The 13,479-nt window shown below is 36.0% G+C and overlaps 2 protein-coding genes across 3 annotated transcripts; one reads left to right on the top strand and one right to left on the bottom strand.

Annotated features, from left to right (window-relative positions):
* Positions 1-612: 612 nt before the first annotated feature.
* Positions 613-4,471, bottom strand: LOC131623959 (transcription factor-like protein DPB). The gene is made up of 9 exons (XM_058894967.1): positions 4,003-4,471; positions 3,785-3,864; positions 3,270-3,313; positions 2,758-2,820; positions 2,504-2,650; positions 2,309-2,377; positions 2,098-2,196; positions 1,534-1,604; positions 613-1,301 (listed from the first exon to the last, which is right to left on the bottom strand). Exons 1-9 carry the CDS (start codon positions 4,197-4,199, stop codon positions 1,064-1,066), a joined length of 1,008 nt encoding a protein of 335 aa, XP_058750950.1. The 5' UTR covers positions 4,200-4,471; the 3' UTR covers positions 613-1,063.
* Positions 4,472-8,527: 4,056 nt separating this feature from the next.
* LOC131623957 (uncharacterized) lies at positions 8,528-13,132 on the top strand. 2 transcript variants are annotated; one of them, XM_058894964.1, is made up of 6 exons: positions 8,528-8,744; positions 9,976-10,469; positions 10,576-10,702; positions 10,792-11,070; positions 11,154-11,255; positions 11,338-13,131. In XM_058894964.1, the coding sequence occupies exons 2-6, from the start codon at positions 9,979-9,981 to the stop codon at positions 12,811-12,813; spliced, it is 2,475 nt and encodes an 824-aa protein (XP_058750947.1). In that variant the 5' UTR covers positions 8,528-8,744; positions 9,976-9,978; the 3' UTR covers positions 12,814-13,131. The 2 variants fall into 2 exon arrangements, with proteins under 2 accessions (XP_058750947.1, XP_058750946.1); XM_058894963.1 differs by lacking the exon at positions 8,528-8,744 and adding an exon at positions 8,772-9,106 and having other exon boundaries at positions 11,338-13,132.
* The last annotated feature ends 347 nt before the right edge of the window (positions 13,133-13,479 follow it).

Genomic DNA, 13,479 nt, shown 5'->3' with positions numbered 1-13,479 from the left:
CCAAATGGTTGTAGTTGTTGAGGAGCTTCTCACCCACATGCCTATCCAAGGGCACGTGGCCAACTGCCTTCCGAAAGAATCGATCCTCCACCTTCCGAGGTTCACGTGCAGTTGACCCAGGACGAAGAGCACGCACTGATCTTGCCCTATTCACATAGGATCCTGATAGTCTTCTGTTTTGGGCCTGAGAATCCAACCCAAAATAGAAGACCTTGGCCCAACGCTGGGACACTATAAATACCCTATTTTCATAAGAGGGTCAAGTATTCAATTCATTCTCTACTTTGTACATGTTCTCTTCACTCTGAACCTCACTTTGGCATCAGAGTGTCTTGCAGATACACCCCCTTCTTTTTTGAACCGACCATAGTTTGAGTGTTACAGACCACTGAAGATCCTTCTAATCAAGTTTAGATCAAATACAATTTTATAATATTTTAATAAAAAAACTTTTTAAAAAAAATTACACACAATTGTTCTTGAAAGAGTGATATATCTTTTAGTAAAAAAAAAAAAAACTAATATTCCTTTGTTAGCAAGGTTAGTTAGCACAAATTTTCTTTAAAAAGATATAAAACATTTTTACATGATTTTATATAGACTTGCTAAATTATTAGGTATTTAGGTAATAAACTAAGGATATTACAAAAAGAAATTGATGTTGAAAATACCAACATCACAGGCAACAAGACAAACAAGATGCATTGGTCCAAATACCAGCCAATATATCCATATAAACTGGAAAACACTACAATTTACACTGTAAATCAGTGAATCATGAAAGTAATCATTTATTACAACAGAATTCTCTCTTACTACATCAGAGGGGAAGTTACCCGTAAAAAAAAAAAATCCAGTGAAGGTAGTAATGATAGATAGTAGCAGCCAGTGAATTTGTCTGTCTACCCCAAACAATAAAGAAGCAAACAGATCGATCTGCTTCTGGCCTACCCCAAAGATGTACCGATGACTAACTATTATGAAGGTCTATAATTCGGTATATTTCTCTACAAAATATACAGGCATGCCTAAATAAGGTGAGATGATATCATAAACTTGCAGATCAATGCTCTTGCTTAACTCTCGCCTTTAATATTCCAGGGAGTGGAGGTGATGTGGGAGGCCTAACTGACATGTTTGAAACTGAAGGAGGAACCCGTGACTGATACATGCCCGACATGCTAGAGCCTTCCCCTCCATTCACAACATTGTGTATGACGTTGTCGCTCTGTGGTCTCTCACTCTCGCAAAAATTCATTGCCTTGAGAACATAATTGTCGTCATGCAGCTCAAAAGGAGAACTGCAGAGAGATTAAACATAAATAAGAAGTGGCAGATACATTTTCCAACACATGGATAAAAGCATCACATCGCAATCACTACCTTCCAAAACTCACCTTGAAATTTTTTAAGTGGTCTGAGTGTTTGACCACACCAGGATACACTAGTCTTCATATTAAGACAACATAAAGACCTAAAGCTAATAATGTCATAACTCATAAAGAATGCCAAGTAAGGCAGGTTAAGCTTTACCTGTTGAAATCAAAATGAACAAGCTGCATATCTTCTGATATTTCCACTTCAACAGTTGCATGAGGACGTGTCTATAGATTTTACAAGTACGAGATTAATCAAATAGCAATACCATTAGGAGCCATATAACAGCAGCCAGCAGGATGAGCATATTCTTCATAAAATAAGCTAGCAACTTTCTAAGATCTATGGCAACAACTCCCCAAATAAACCCATAACATACCCCACTAGAGCATAGGCCACCAGAGTAAGCTGAACAAAACAAAGAGCGGTATAGTGTTTGTGTGTGCGTGGCAGTTACTTTCAGTCGACAAATTCAATCAAATGCCCAAAAAAATGGTAAAAAATGTTTCTAGTGAATTCACTAACCAGCTAGATAAGATCTAATGTCACAATAATATGTTATAATTTAAAAAAAAATATATCAAAAAAATTCAAGCCAGCTACTTAAGTTGATATCAATGTAATATAATTATCACACAATTGAATATCCAAAGCATAATTGAACAGTATTTTCTACTAGACAAATGACCAAAAACATAAGATATTGAAATGATGGTGTACCTGTACGAGAATAAAAGGTAAAGATACACCTCCACTGGGAGGATTTCCTGAGCTACATAGTTGCTCATTTCGCTGTATAAGTTTCTGAAGACCTACAAACTTGATAATAATAATAGAAGCAGTTAGCAAACAGAAACTTGATATAATAATAATCAAGTGCATATTTCAAAAGCACAATGCAGGTCCAAAATCTCATTCCCGTTGAACTTACTTGCTCCTCAAGCTCCTGCAGATAGGCTGTTTTCCTTTCAATTCTGTTCCTGAGCCCAAGACGCTCTGTCTATTTAATCAAATTAATGAGTTAAAATAATCCTTCATTGTATATTAAGATTAGCTCATAACATCACTAAGTTAAAGCATATAAGCCACAGGGCAAAAACGTTACAGCACAAGACTGTGGGCAAACCTTTAGTTCTTCAATATCATTCTGACTGGTACGAGGAAGACCCTTCCATTGTATTTCCTTTTTATCCTTGGAAATTATATCCATAGCCATGAGAACATTCAGAGCATCATAGACTCTTCGACGGATGTTTTTCTCGTCATATTGTTGCTGACAAATTTTCATTCCCCCAAAAAAATAAGCCCACAATACTTATCGTACACCTTTAATATGTAAACAGAAAATAATTTTAAAATTGTTAGTGAAGGTAAGAAAACCTGATCAGGGGTCAAAACACTATTGCTTGGATCAGAAAACTCAGCCACAAGTTCATCTGCCACCTATATTATTTAATTACAACAAAAAAAGGAAATAAGGAATAATAAGTAGTATAAAACGAGATAGATAATATAGATCAATGGTAAAACAATGTCGTGAGGAGGAGGCAGGCTTCAAGTCCACAACAAGTTCCTGCGGCCAATAATTACCGCAAGCAGTTTTATCCCCAAAAAAATTAAGCATCATCATTGACAGAAATATAATAAAAAATAATTGAAGCTACCAATTTTATTCTATGATATATATTAACCCTTAATAATTAGTTTAACTTTCCAACATGTATGCATTTATAGAATCATTTATTTAATCTGTTTAAAAGATTTTATATTTTAGAATAGCGGTCATCCTGGTATAGCATTTTTTGAGTCGGCTGCTCCACTTTGCTACCATTGATTGAGAACTAACTATGCTTTTAAAGTTAAAAAAAAAATGGTTTAAGTAAAGTCCTAACCTCATTGTAAGTTGTTCTTCCTCTACTTTCTACCTTCTCACACACTGCAGACAATCAACAATAAATTAGAGGCAAAACCTACAAGAAAAGTGTCAAAATGACCTAAAAAATGTCCATCTAATTAACACAAGAACCGCTGCTGCAAATTTCACAATTAGAATCCCAATACTCAGCATACTAAGGGGGACAATTGAGTAAACAGATTAATTAAGTGTTATTTCAATAAGTGTTTATCATCCAAGAGCTTATATATAAGCTCTTTCTACAATTGAAGAGAAAACATAAACTCTGCAAATGCTTTGTATAAGTTGCTTCTATAAGTTATGCAAAGAGCTTATGATATTTAATAAGGTACCTTCATAAACTCTTCCAAACACTTACAAGCATGTCACAAAAGTTCAAATAAGCCTCCTAAATGTAACTTTGCAAGGATAACGTAAATAAATAACTAGTTAAAAAAGTTAATGAAACTATACATTAAAGAACAAAGTGATAAAAAAAGACATATCATAAACCTTTCATACTAAATTGGCGAAGCCCTCTTCCACTCTTATCACCCCCAACAGCTCGCTGGCCTCTCTTTTTCTTCTTGCTCCTGCTTAAACAATGAGTAGCTGAGAATCAATTTAAACTAACAGTAACGAATAAAAAAACCACGTGAAGAATAACAAGTACACAAAAAATCACCAACACTTGCATTACATAATAAATTCATAGATTAGAGAAGACTCACGCAACTGCTCCCTGTGATGCAGCATCATCATCGTGTATGTCAAGGTGGTTCAATTTGAGAGCAGCGTTATCACCGGCGGTAGTCCCCAATCCAGCACTCCGGCTTGTGGAGCCTGATTGGCCGGAAATCGTAGTTCCACAGCCGAGCAGTTCGTCGTCGTCTTCATCTACACGCGATTGCTGCGGTCGCGTTCCCATCTATCATGTATTAAATTCAGCAACAAATTCTGAATTATGAGAGGAAAAAATGGATGATACAATTCAAGAGCGGTTTCGAAATGAGAAATAATTCTAGGGCACGCGATGTGAAAATAAAATTGAAGAATGGAGAGAGAGGAAAAGGACGGCGAGTAATGGTCGAACGACGGTGACGGTTGAAAGAGTAGATCTTAGGGAGAGCGGGGGTTTGTTCAGTAACAGCACAAAATACGATACGGTTTCGTTTCGCTCCTAAATTTGTCCCTATGTATTCTATCATACCAAGTGGCAAGTCCTATACCTAAAAAGTGATCAATAATCATCTATTTGGATTTAGATATCTATTCAAATTTTAAATTAACTAGGTGCAACTTTAATCCCCCTATTTTGTTTTTTTTTTTTATTTTGATCTCTCTATTTTAAAAACTACTATTTTAGTCCTGTTTTTAAGTTTTTTGTACAATTTCCGTCCCCCTATTTTGCTTTTTTCTGCAAAATTAGTCCCTATTGTTGTCCCTTTTTCAACATAAAACTCAAAAAGGGACCAAAATCGTGGTTTTAAAAATAGGGGGACCAAAATAAAAAAAAAAGATAAAATAGGGGGACCAAAATTACAATTAAGCCAAAATATATTTATATATAGATGTAAATTTGAAATGAATTATTTAATTTTAAAATTAAAAAAAATTATATAAAGTCAATTGTGTTAAATAATCTTTCAAAATGAAAAAAGAAAAGATTTGTGAGAAGAAGAAAGAAAAAAATTGAAATAAGAATTTTGTCTTTCAAATCAACACAAATTGTTGATTATAATAAAATACATTATGTTGATAATGGCCCATGAGATAAAAAAAAGTATTTACTATGATATAAAATGTATTTAGATACACATACAAAATTTAAAACAGTAATCCTAAGTCTAACATGGTCGTATAATGACTTAAGTCACGTGTATCATCAAATCGCAGACTGCCGGTGGAGTCAACTGATAGTTTGAATCATCGATCCACAAATTGTCGATGATGTCAAGTGATAGTTTGAATCATCAAACCACAAATTGCCAATGAAGTCAAGTGATTGTATGAATCATACGTTTGTAGAATTTAGTTCTCTTGTTGAGTCTATTGTTAATTAAATATGTTATATTTATATTGGCTCAAAGACAAAATTCTTTTGCAAACATAATCTTTTTCGCTTTAACGTGTTTGGTCTATGTGTTGGTGTCACAAATGATGCATTAATTTTTATGGTTGAGCTTCAATTATGATTTTTCTTTTTATGTGCCTCGTCTTCTCGACATCATAACGTCTTCGAGAACAAGTCGTTAACTAAAACATAAATGTAATTGTCTTTAAGGCGGGTGTGGTATCACAGTCAGATGACCCATTGGTTAGCAGAGAAATAGGCTTACTTGAAATTGTCAAAATTCTCACTCAACCAAGTGTAAGATTTTGTAAGAGGTTCGGTCAACTCAAATTGGGGGAGTATTGACTCTCAGATGACCAAACGTACAAACTTGGAACATGGTTTAACATGCTGAATATGAGGATTGTGACTCCTACTTGACCAAGTGTATGGGTTTGAAACGAAGTATGTCATGATTGAAGTTGCTCCGCCTCTTAGGGTTTTCCCATTTATGTTTTGTTGCTTGTCAATTTATGTTTTTTTTTCTTTTTTATCGTAATTGAGTCTCCTCGCATAGTTGCACGTTCTAGGGTTGAGGGATAACTCATTTTTACGCATGCATAAATCAAACTATTCGATTAAGGTCGAAGTAATATGTTTCTAATTAGTTAGTTAGAGGTTTGGATCAAGAAACACACAAGAGCATGGTTCAAATCGTGTCATTTCTCGATTCAAATCAACATTTAATTTTGTTAAAATTTGAGTTTTTTGAAGTATGATTTGAACTAGGGAATTGGCTTACTCGAATCAAATTGATTGTGAGAAAATAAAATTTGTTTCTGCGAGTTTAATTCGAATCACTAGATAGTCTGACTCGAATCAAATATGGTTCAGAAAAATAAGATTTTGCTTTTGTGAGTTTGAGTCAAATCAAAGTAAAGCATGACTTGAATCATAGAGGTTTTGTTTCGAATCACGAGAAGGCTTGACTCGGATCAAATTTTGGTTGTAAAATTTGGATTTTGATTATGTAATCTTAATTTAAATCATGATTTGTCTGACTCGAATCACGTGACTTGAATCATAAAAAACTTGATTTGAATCATAGCAGCAGTTTTTCTTAGTTTTTGGTTTTTGGTTCTTGATTCAAATCATTCACTCTTTTGAATGGTACGATTTTATTTGTTGGAATGGAAAAAGATTTGATAATTTTATACTACATTATAATATTAAATGATTATGAATTACAAGAAAAAATAATGATGTGACATAATATGGAAGCAACAAGGGTAATTTTGGAATTTTATGTTGATTAGGGTTTTGGGATTAGAATAACTAGACTTATTAGGATTAATCATCCTCAACCGGGCACACGTGCATCAATCATCCAAAAGTGGACACACAATATCAATCGTCCCAAACTGGGCACGCAATCATGCATTAAATCACATATAATATCGTTAGAAAGCACCCTTACAATTGCGAGAAGAACTCCTACGCAGTGAGCCTTACTCAAAGGGTCCACAAATTAAATGATCCACAATGTACAAAATTATTACCAAAGTTTTGACTAACCATCATTGACCTCTCATTGACACTCGTATTGGCCCTTGTCAAAGCAGTTTCCGGTTATATACGAGCACCACTGACAATGCTATTATGTTGAAGGAAATAACTCACTACATCCACAAAATGAAGAAGAAAAGATGTGATGTTTCCTTCAAACTAGATATTAAAAAAGCTTTTGACAATGTTAATTGAGAGTTCTTTAAAAGCTGCTTGTTGGACTTTGGTTTTCCTCGACTAACCATTCATCTCATTTTGCACTGAATCACCTCATCATATTTATATCTATATTATGGAATGAGAATAAAATGTCAACCTTCAAGCCTTTACATGGTCTTCAGCAAGAGAATTTTTCATTGCATTGCATATTCATCATTTGCATGGAGAAACTTTATATTGTCATCATCGATGTTGTTCATTGTCATTCTTGGAGTCCCATTTTCATATCTAGCAATGGATTTCACATGCCTCGTCACTTGTTTGCGGATAACATTCTCCTTTTTGCAAAGGCAACAAATTCTCAAATCAGAGTTATTTCCACCTTCTTGGACAATTTTATCTATGCATCAGGTATGAAGGTGAATCTTGCTAAGTCCCATTCTTTTTATCATTCTAGCATTTCCCAGACTAAATTCAATCAAGTGACTTCAGCTTTAGACATCCGGAGTACTAGTTATTTAGATAAAATACATTGGTTTTCATATACTCAGAGGTAGAGCCAAAATATATGATTTTAACATCATCATGGAAAATTGCAAACTCGCATGACTTTTTGGAAAAACAAGCTTCTCAAAAATCCTGGTAGATTAACTCTTACTACTTCAGTTTTCACTTCCAACCCTCTTAGTATATTCAAACCACTCGGTTCCCTAAAAAAAAATTGTGACAAAGTTGATTGTATGAATCAAAATTTTATTTGGAAGTGTATTATCACCACTAGTATTTATCTGATTTTGGCTAGAAACCGCCCAAGAAGTAGGGTGGCCTAGGATCCAATCAACTGGAGACACCAACACAACTCTCATTAGAGAATTAGTTTGAGATATGCTTTAAAATACCGATAAATTATGAGTATGTATACTTTCTCATAAGTATCTGTCTAGTGTCCGCTTACTCCTTCATTTTCCACTACAAGCTCTTCCACCCGTAACTCTATTGTTAGAGCAAATAATGTGTTGAAAGATGAGTTTGACTGAAATCCTATATCAAAATTATCTTATTTCTGGTACAATCATTGGGCTTTTCATGCCATATGCATACTCTTATTGATTATGTTCACATACATGACCTTCACCCAAACGGTTAAAGTTTTTTTTACTCTACAACACCATTTTACATCCATCAATTATATACTCAGGCCACCTCAATGCATCACTAATGAATTCACCACAAAAAATCTCAACTTCAACCCTAATACATCAAATGTTTTCATTTGATATGATCACTTAAATGATCGTAGCCAGGCTACGCTTTGAATCCTCTACCATAATTTTTTTTTACATCAATATAACAAGAAACCTAATACTAGAATTGTATCTAGAAATCATGCATTATGGAAAAAAGACATCCATATTTCTAAAAATTATTTTTGAACCCTTAAAATAAACGTCCATAAATATTTCAACGTTGTCCGACGTTTTTATAAGCCACGAAACAATATTTTTTTTATTAGTATCGACGCTATGCATTTACTAAACGAAATTTAGCGCGATCGAAGTCGACGCTACACTGTGCTGAAGCAGTAAACCCTATCTCTACATCTCCCATTCCGTCTCTCCCCTTAGCCACCAAGAACCACCATACGTGAAGCTGACAGAGGCCTCTTATATCCTACACCGCATCTCACAACGCAAGGTTTGTGTTCTTTCTCTACATTATCAAATTAGTGTAGCGGTGGTACTGTTCGGCGCGACGCTTTTGGATTGCAAGCTACTGTCAGCAATAGTGGCTGTTGCGGTCGCTAATTGTGAAGAAATTGTAGCCCCAAACTTCTATCGCTTTTGCTATAGGGTTCAGGGGATAAGTTCCTCAATTTATTTTTTAACCTTATCTTTTCTCATGGGTATAAATTTCTCTCTTGTTTAGAAGAGATTTAGAAGCTTAGCTCTGGTTTAGGAGTTCATCGAACTCTGGTTTACATTTTCTTTTTCTCTTTTCCGCTATGAAGCTCGGAGACAGCTACATCAGTAATAATTTGAAAAATGAATAAATTAAAGGTAATCACTTGTAATTGTCGGTGCTACATAGATTTTTCACCATTTTTGGAGCTTTAAGCACAAACATTTACAGTAAATAGCATAGTGTTTACCTTAGTTTTCTGGTTTCCGGTTATGTTTTTCTGACCACATTAGATCATTATGGTGAAACTTAACTTGGTAGTTAGTAACAGAATTTCCTAAGCAAAGAAAAGTAAATTATCGAACCTCCGAAGTAAAATGTACAGTGGAGTTGATTAGAAAATAAATAACCCTATTATACCGCAGAGCTTTAAACACACAATACTAAGTTGATGTGGGTTTGTTCCTCACCGGCTCTTCTGTAAATTTTTGTTTGTCACTTAATTCTGTTGTACTCAGCTTATATTAGGAATTTGAGGTGCGTAAGCAATATTAAGAAAGATTCTGAGTTTAACAAATTGGATATAAACATGGTCTTTGGTAGATAATTATGGCATAATTTGATTCATGTAATTGACTTCACTTAGTGGGATAAGGCTTGGTAGTAGTAGTTGTTGTTGTTAATGTCACATATTTTTTGGAATGATATATTGTTAGTTAATGGAGAGCAAAGCTCAATATGGTGTTAGTTGTGTGCTGATAATTTAGTAAATTTTCATGTATTTGTTTGATAGATGTGGTGTTTGTTAGTGGAGAGCTGAGTTCTGCAGGCTGTGATCTTGTCTAAGATCCAATATGTTAGTTGTGCGCTGATAATTCAGAAACTATGCACATATTTATTATATACACACTTTTATTTTTAGGATTTTTTTTACAATTGCCTATAAAACAGGGGGTTGTATTTTCGAAATTTTTAAAGTTTGAGCTCAGTAACCCTAGTGGCTAATAATTATATGCCTAATATGCAGGAAATGGATCGTAGTTGGATGTATGATAGGTTCAATCCACATAGGAGAGGCTTGAAATTTGAGTTTGTTAGTGGAGTTCAGGAGTTTATTAAGAAGGCTAAGGAACAACCTTGCTTTTTGTCTGAGAAAAAGATCAAGTGTCCATGTGAAACGTGCAAGTGTGTAAAGTCTTTCACTCCAAGAGATGTGAAAGCTCATTTGTACAAAAGTGGGTTTAAACCAAACTATTCGATCTGGACTGAGCACGGGGAACTAGAGCAAAATATTTGTCCAATGAATCAATCAAATAGTAGTGAACATATGGAGGAGGAAGTGGTGGTGGAGGAGGAGGAGGATCCTAAAACTCCTCATATGGAGGCGTCGGAAGAGGAGGATCCCAGAACTCCTGACATGGAGGAGTCGGGAGATGAGGAGGATCCCAAAACTCCTCGAGAAATGGATACAAATAAGCAGAATGCTGACGGGAAGGTTCTTATACGACCATATGGATTAGGGTAAGTTATATATAATGTTTGTTTTGTTCTTTAAGCACTTAATATATATATGTACACACACACATAGATAGATAGATCTTAACATTGAGTTTGGATTTTTTTGTAGGTGGGCTCCTAGCGCAGCGCCTGCTGCTGCGATTAAACAGGTCATCGAGTCGCACTTTCCGGGTCCATTTCATTGCTGGAGTGAGACCCCAGAGGATGTAAGGGAATATTGGTGGAAGTTGTTTGAGGTCAGTTGCATTTATTTAATTTAACTTATTTAATTACTAACTAGTTGCACCTACTTAATGATAACTAGTTAGATTCCTTATTTTTTTAGGACAAGGTTGCTTGGGATCCTCGTGATCACGGGTATATCAAAAAGACGTTTCAGTCGAGAGGCGCAAAACGCCTTTCAGATATGCTCTCAAAAGTGAGGAAGAAGGGGACAAGGCCTCATTGGATATGTAAGGAGGCTTGGAAGGGTCTTATTGTCCATTGGGAGGGTGAAGCCTTTCAAAAGATCTCTACCCAAAATAAGACCAATCGGGCTTCAGGTAAAGGTGGGGCAGTCCACACCACAGGCCGCAAGGCTCATGTTGATGTGGCACTTAGCATGGTATGTATTTAATATACACTTATCTACTTGTTCATTGAATGTGTGATATTTATAAATTTAAAATATGTTGGTTTTTTATGCAGGCTCAAGAACTTGGGCGGTCTGTGGATCCCGATGAGCTCTTCTTGGCCACCCATAAAAAGAAGTCTGGAAATTGGGTTGATAACCGCTCTCAAACAACATATGTAAGTTGTTGGTCCTTATATTTTTTATATATAATATGGCTTCGGAACAAAATGATATTAGGTTATGTTTCCTTTTGACTAGAAACGTTATCAAGATCGTCTGAAGGAGGTTGAAACACAAATTGGTGAGGCCTCCCAGAATGGGACACAAAAGGTAGATGGGGCAACAAAGCTTGAATTGTGGAAAGAGGTTGCTGGGGGAAAGTCTCGAGGTCGTTGTTATGGCACTGCAGATTTTGCTATAAACCTCCGACATGGTGCAACTTCGCTGACTCAGGACTCTCGAGAACCTAACAGTGGCTGGTGCAATCATGCTATGCATCTTGAGGCCATTGATGCAGCTCGTAAGGAAGCTGCTGCAGCACGTAAGGAGGCATCCACAGCACGTCAGGAGGCAGCTGAGTTAAAACAACATTTTCTGCTTTTGGAGGAGAAGTTGCTCAAGGTAATGAATCACATGAAAACTCTAGAGCGCAAATCAGCAGGTGCTTCCATAAGTGTGATTCGAGCTCATAGGAGACATCTTCACAATGATGATGACCATTCACTAGATGAGGTCTTACCAGTCCGTCGACGAAAGAGGCGGCATCCTCGTTATGATGAAGATTATTCACTAGAGGAGATCTCACCGGACAGTCGCCGAAAGCAACGTCGGTTTCAAAGTGGACGTCCTCACTATGATGAGGACGATTTGCTAGATGATGTCATACAAAAGCAACATCATGCAAGAAGAGGACGTCCTCACTATGATGATAATGATGGTGATAATGGTAATGATGATTGTGATGATGATAATTTGCTAGATGAGATCATACCAAAGCAACATCAAGCTAAAAGGGGACAGCCTCACTATGACGATGACGATTTGCTTGATAAGGGGCATGCTCACTATGCTGATGCCGATTTGCCATATGAGGTCATACCAAAGCAACATCAAGTTAAAAGGGGACTTCCTCACTATGACGAAGACGATTTGCTAGATAGGGGGCATCCTCACTATGCTGATGACGATTTGCCAGATGAGGTCGTACCAAAACAACATCGGGCTCCAAGGGGACATCCTCAATATGTTGATGATGATTTGCTAGGTAGGAGGCATCCCCACTATGATGATGATGATTCTCCATATGAGGTCATACAAAAGCAAAATCGGGTTCCAAGGGGACATCCTTACTATGAGGATGACAATTTGCTATATGAGGCTGCGCCAAAGCAACGTCAAGCTAAAAGGGGACATCCTTACTATGATGATGTTTCGCCCGAAGAGGTCTTACCAAAGCAACATCAAGCTAAAAGGGGACTTCCTCACTATGTTGATGTTTCGCCAAAAGAGGTCTTACCAAAGCAACGTCAAGCTAAAAAGGGACATCCTCACTATGATGATGTTTCCCTAGAAGAGGTCTTACCAAAGCAACGTCAAGCTAAAAGGGGACATCCTCACTACGACGATGATTCGCTAGATGAGGTTTTACCAAAGCAACGTCAAGCTAAAAGGGGACATCCTTACCATGATGATGATGATTCACAAGCCAGTCGCCGCAGTCGTTACCGTCATTGAGTTTGATTTGTTGATATGTATTTTATTCTAAGACTAAAAAGCATGTGTATACCTTTGTCTTGGTTTAGACACTGATATTCCCAGTCCAGATATTGTTCATCAGATCAGTAATTATAAGCAGCATAGCTTGGTGGAAGCCATCTTATTGTGAGCTACTCCTAGCCTAACCAGAATATGAATATTGTGCAGACTATATGACTCATGCTCTTCTATAGGTATTATTAGTATTTCCAATCATGTTTTTCTCGGAAGCTACTAATTGTTATTACTCATTTTAACGCTTAATTATGTCTCATTGTCATATATTTTAGCAGTGACTGTCATATTGAAGTTACAATTTATAGCTTTGAGTTTTGGTCTGCTATCTTCTGACTTTCTTACTATTACTACATGATCAAGGTAGATTGCACTGTTTTATGAGTCCCACTGTTCTTTTTTTGGGTACAGAGTTTGACTCTTTTTCTTTTTTGAGAGGGTTCTGTTGTTGTGTTAATTGCTATAATAAGACATACTAAGTTTTATTAACATGAGTGTAAAACATCTATCAAGGGTTCTACTGTTTCTAGAGCGTTTTGGGACATAGTCATTGGAAAGTTTAGGGAATTTCAAATTCTGGGAAATTCAAATACTATTATTTTGAAATTACTTTGTTTTATTAGAGTAATA

This window comes from Vicia villosa, unplaced genomic scaffold, assembly GCF_029867415.1.
Source record: "Vicia villosa cultivar HV-30 ecotype Madison, WI unplaced genomic scaffold, Vvil1.0 ctg.000089F_1_1, whole genome shotgun sequence".
In the NCBI taxonomy this organism is placed as follows: Eukaryota; Viridiplantae; Streptophyta; class Magnoliopsida; order Fabales; family Fabaceae; genus Vicia; species Vicia villosa.
The sequence above is the reverse complement of the archived record's forward strand: the minus strand, read 5'-3'. Positions and strand labels throughout refer to the sequence as shown.

Bases quoted from the DNA above. Each gene is read 5' to 3' on its own strand.
- LOC131623959 (XM_058894967.1), bottom strand. From the start codon at position 4,199: ATGGGAACGCGACCGCAGCAATCGCGTGTAGATGAAGACGACGACGAA. The intron at 2,821-3,269 runs GTTAGGACTTTA...TAAATAATATAG, and splicing joins GAAGAACAACTTACAATGAG to GTGGCAGATGAACTTGTGGC. The intron at 2,378-2,503 runs GTTTGCCCACAG...TTGATTAAATAG, and splicing joins ATGATATTGAAGAACTAAAG to ACAGAGCGTCTTGGGCTCAG.
- LOC131623957 (XM_058894963.1), top strand. The intron at 10,470-10,575 runs GTAAGTTATATA...ATTTTTTTGTAG, and splicing joins ATACGACCATATGGATTAGG to GTGGGCTCCTAGCGCAGCGC. The intron at 11,256-11,337 runs GTAAGTTGTTGG...CCTTTTGACTAG, and splicing joins ACCGCTCTCAAACAACATAT to AAACGTTATCAAGATCGTCT.